The sequence below is a fragment of the Nestor notabilis genome, unplaced genomic scaffold (genome assembly GCF_000696875.1).
Source record: "Nestor notabilis isolate BGI_N333 unplaced genomic scaffold, ASM69687v1 scaffold2193, whole genome shotgun sequence".
In the NCBI taxonomy this organism is placed as follows: domain Eukaryota; kingdom Metazoa; phylum Chordata; class Aves; order Psittaciformes; family Psittacidae; genus Nestor; species Nestor notabilis.
Genome location: NW_009922170.1, coordinates 159,037 through 161,570, shown reverse-complemented (window position 1 = coordinate 161,570; position 2,534 = coordinate 159,037). Strand labels below are relative to the sequence as shown.

The window sequence follows — 2,534 nt, the reverse complement described above, 5'->3', positions numbered from 1 at the left end:
ATGTGTTTTGGCATGGGTTCATGCCACAGGGAGCGTACCACACAGCAGCCTTACTGCAGGAACGTCCGGGCACTGCGTCTCCACCGTGAGCAGTCAGGAGTCTGCCACAACTGAAACCACGTGGGAATCAATGCCCACCTCGTCCTCCTCGCTATGCGGCCACTCCGATGAAGTCCAGGGCAGGCGGCCCCACGGCGAGGGGTCCGGAACCGCCAGCAGAGCTCACAGTTCCCTGATGGTTCAAATTGAAGTTTCGTTACTGCCTCTGTTAGTGAGAAGAAGCAATTGTGCAGGCTTAGTGTTAAACAGGCACAGGCAAACCGCTCCCCCCGAACCACCCAATCCCTCTGAGTAAGGGCTCATGGTCTGTGAGGCTGCCATGCTTTGCCAATCCAACACGTGCAAGGGGGATGCTGCCCGGGAGGGGAAGGCCAGGTACACAAGAGATGCACTCTTCAGAGGAAGCTGTATAGAGGGTTTGCACTTGGCTAATACTTTGGTGAAGATGCAAAGTTCACACGTAAATCTTACAAGCCGTTAGAAGCCTGGTATTTCAGATAGGTTCATGGGATCTGCTGTCCAGCAGCAGAGGTTCACACTATGCAAAAGGTGCAGAGGTAAAACAGTTGCTTAGCGCAAGTTGGCTACTTATTCTCCAGTGATGACTGTATTACCTGGTAGCAGCTTGTTAAAGACACCTCTGGCTAACCAGGATATACTTCATCAGCAGTTCCTGGCATCCCAAAAAAGTACTTTTATAGTTAGCTGGGAATGGTCTGCGCACTCAGACAACATGGGTGCTAAAGCATGGTGGGACATGTCCCACTTAAAGCTGCATGAGAAATTTTCTCTCAGTCTGGAGAAAGAATGAGACTATTATGTGTGGCAGTAAAAAAACAGACTACATGCGTAAAACGTTTGCACAGACTTTACAAATGGCTGTTGTCCTCATTTTAAATGTATGAATTATGATGAGTAATGAGGTTTTGAGAATACTCTTTCACTGAGAGCTTACTCAGCCTTTTGTTAATGCTTGATTTAGTTTACAAAGCAAATGCACACACACTGATCACCGTGCACTGGGTGGGAACCGTGCACCTGGCAATTTTGGGTCAGTAACTTGACAAGGCACTTTCTCTGCAGCCTTTGGATTTCCTGCCCTAGCACTGGTTTCCCTCTGCCCAGCTGGACACCCACCCCATGCTGTCTTTCCCCACCAAACATCGGGCATCTTCAGGGGTCCTCATCACTGGGGTCTTCCTCCCCTGCCTTCCTCCATGCTGATTGCAGGATACCCACAACAGCTCTTGCTGGTCTTACTGGACATGCCTCAAGAAATGTTGCTCCATGTTCACCCTCTAGCACTTACTCTGAGTCTGAGGTGTCAGCATGTCCTGTTCCCACGTGGACGTTCATGGCCATGCCATTGAGCTGGTCCCGAGACTGCTCCCTCCGAACATTTTTTACTGTCACCCCCGAGTCCGAGGGAGAGCGTACCCCATCATTTGTCCCCAGGGAAGCAGTCCTGGATGAGATTGTGCTCTGATTGTAGTCCGACAGCTTCTCCCGCAGGCGATTCTTCATATTCTTATCCACCAGCGGGGGAGGGTAGGTGACTTTGTTTTTTAAGATGCCTGTTATGAAAAGAGGGAATAATGACAGTTTTGAAGCATAGAGCTACCATATGAACTAATTAATACTCATTAACACCCCAGTCTCCCAGTCTGGCTGTGAGGTGAGGTTGGCTGCACTACCTTTCCTCTGCTCTGGCTGCTGGTTATTCTGGAGGGAGAGAGGTCTGTTCTCCTTCTGCTGCCCTTCATTCTCCTTGTCTTGCGGTGCTTCATTGCTGTGGTTCACCTGGTTTTCTCTGTGAAGCTCTACGTTGACCTTGGTCTCCACTTTGAGTTTCTGTTTCCCGCTGGGGTCCTCGCTGTCACTGCCCGTCATGCACTCTGTGGGCCAATAGGGTTTCACATGATTGGGAAGGGTATCAACTGCAATGCAAAAAACACTAGCTCGAAAACCACTTTTGATACGTGTTCTCAACTGCTGCCCAGACAGTCCTGGTGCCTGTGGCTGGGGAGGAGTTGTGTGTCAAACCAGAGCAATACTTCAGATGATGATCCTTGCTTTGCTGCACTGCCCTCAGGGTGCAGCAACACCCACAAGACACGCCTGGTAGGATGGCAGGGTGTCCAAACCCTTCCCAGAGCAAGGTCCCTGGCTCCATCAGAGAGAAGTGTGAGGCAAACCTGCCCTCTCAGCTGGTGATCCCACCACCTCCTTCTGGAGGTTGGTTTCTAAAGCGTAAGGGCACCCAAGGCACCTTTTGCTGTGTCTGTGCAGAGTATGAGCACACAGCCTAGATGGTTGTCAGTCAAAGCTGACTTATCTTTAGGACTATGCCTAGAAATGCCTGCACCCTGCCACACAGTACTGCTATTAGTAGACAATGATCTCCAACTCTTTAGGGACAGGACCTCCCCAACACTACTAAATCCACAAGCCTGTACTGCACGAGGAGAGGCGGG

At 50.5% G+C, this 2,534-nt stretch overlaps 1 protein-coding gene across 1 annotated transcript in view; it reads right to left on the bottom strand.

Moving 5' to 3' along the window:
- Positions 1 to 222: 222 nt before the first annotated feature.
- The window catches only part of LOC104403371 (cadherin EGF LAG seven-pass G-type receptor 1-like), a gene marked incomplete at its 5' end in the record, with an annotated part of 161,343 nt that continues 159,031 nt past the window's right edge, over positions 223 to 2,534 (bottom strand). Inside the window, 3 exon segments of the mRNA XM_010011482.1 lie at positions 223 to 265; positions 1,370 to 1,634; positions 1,755 to 1,997. Of these exon segments, the coding sequence (XP_010009784.1) occupies positions 223 to 265; positions 1,370 to 1,634; positions 1,755 to 1,997 (551 nt within the window).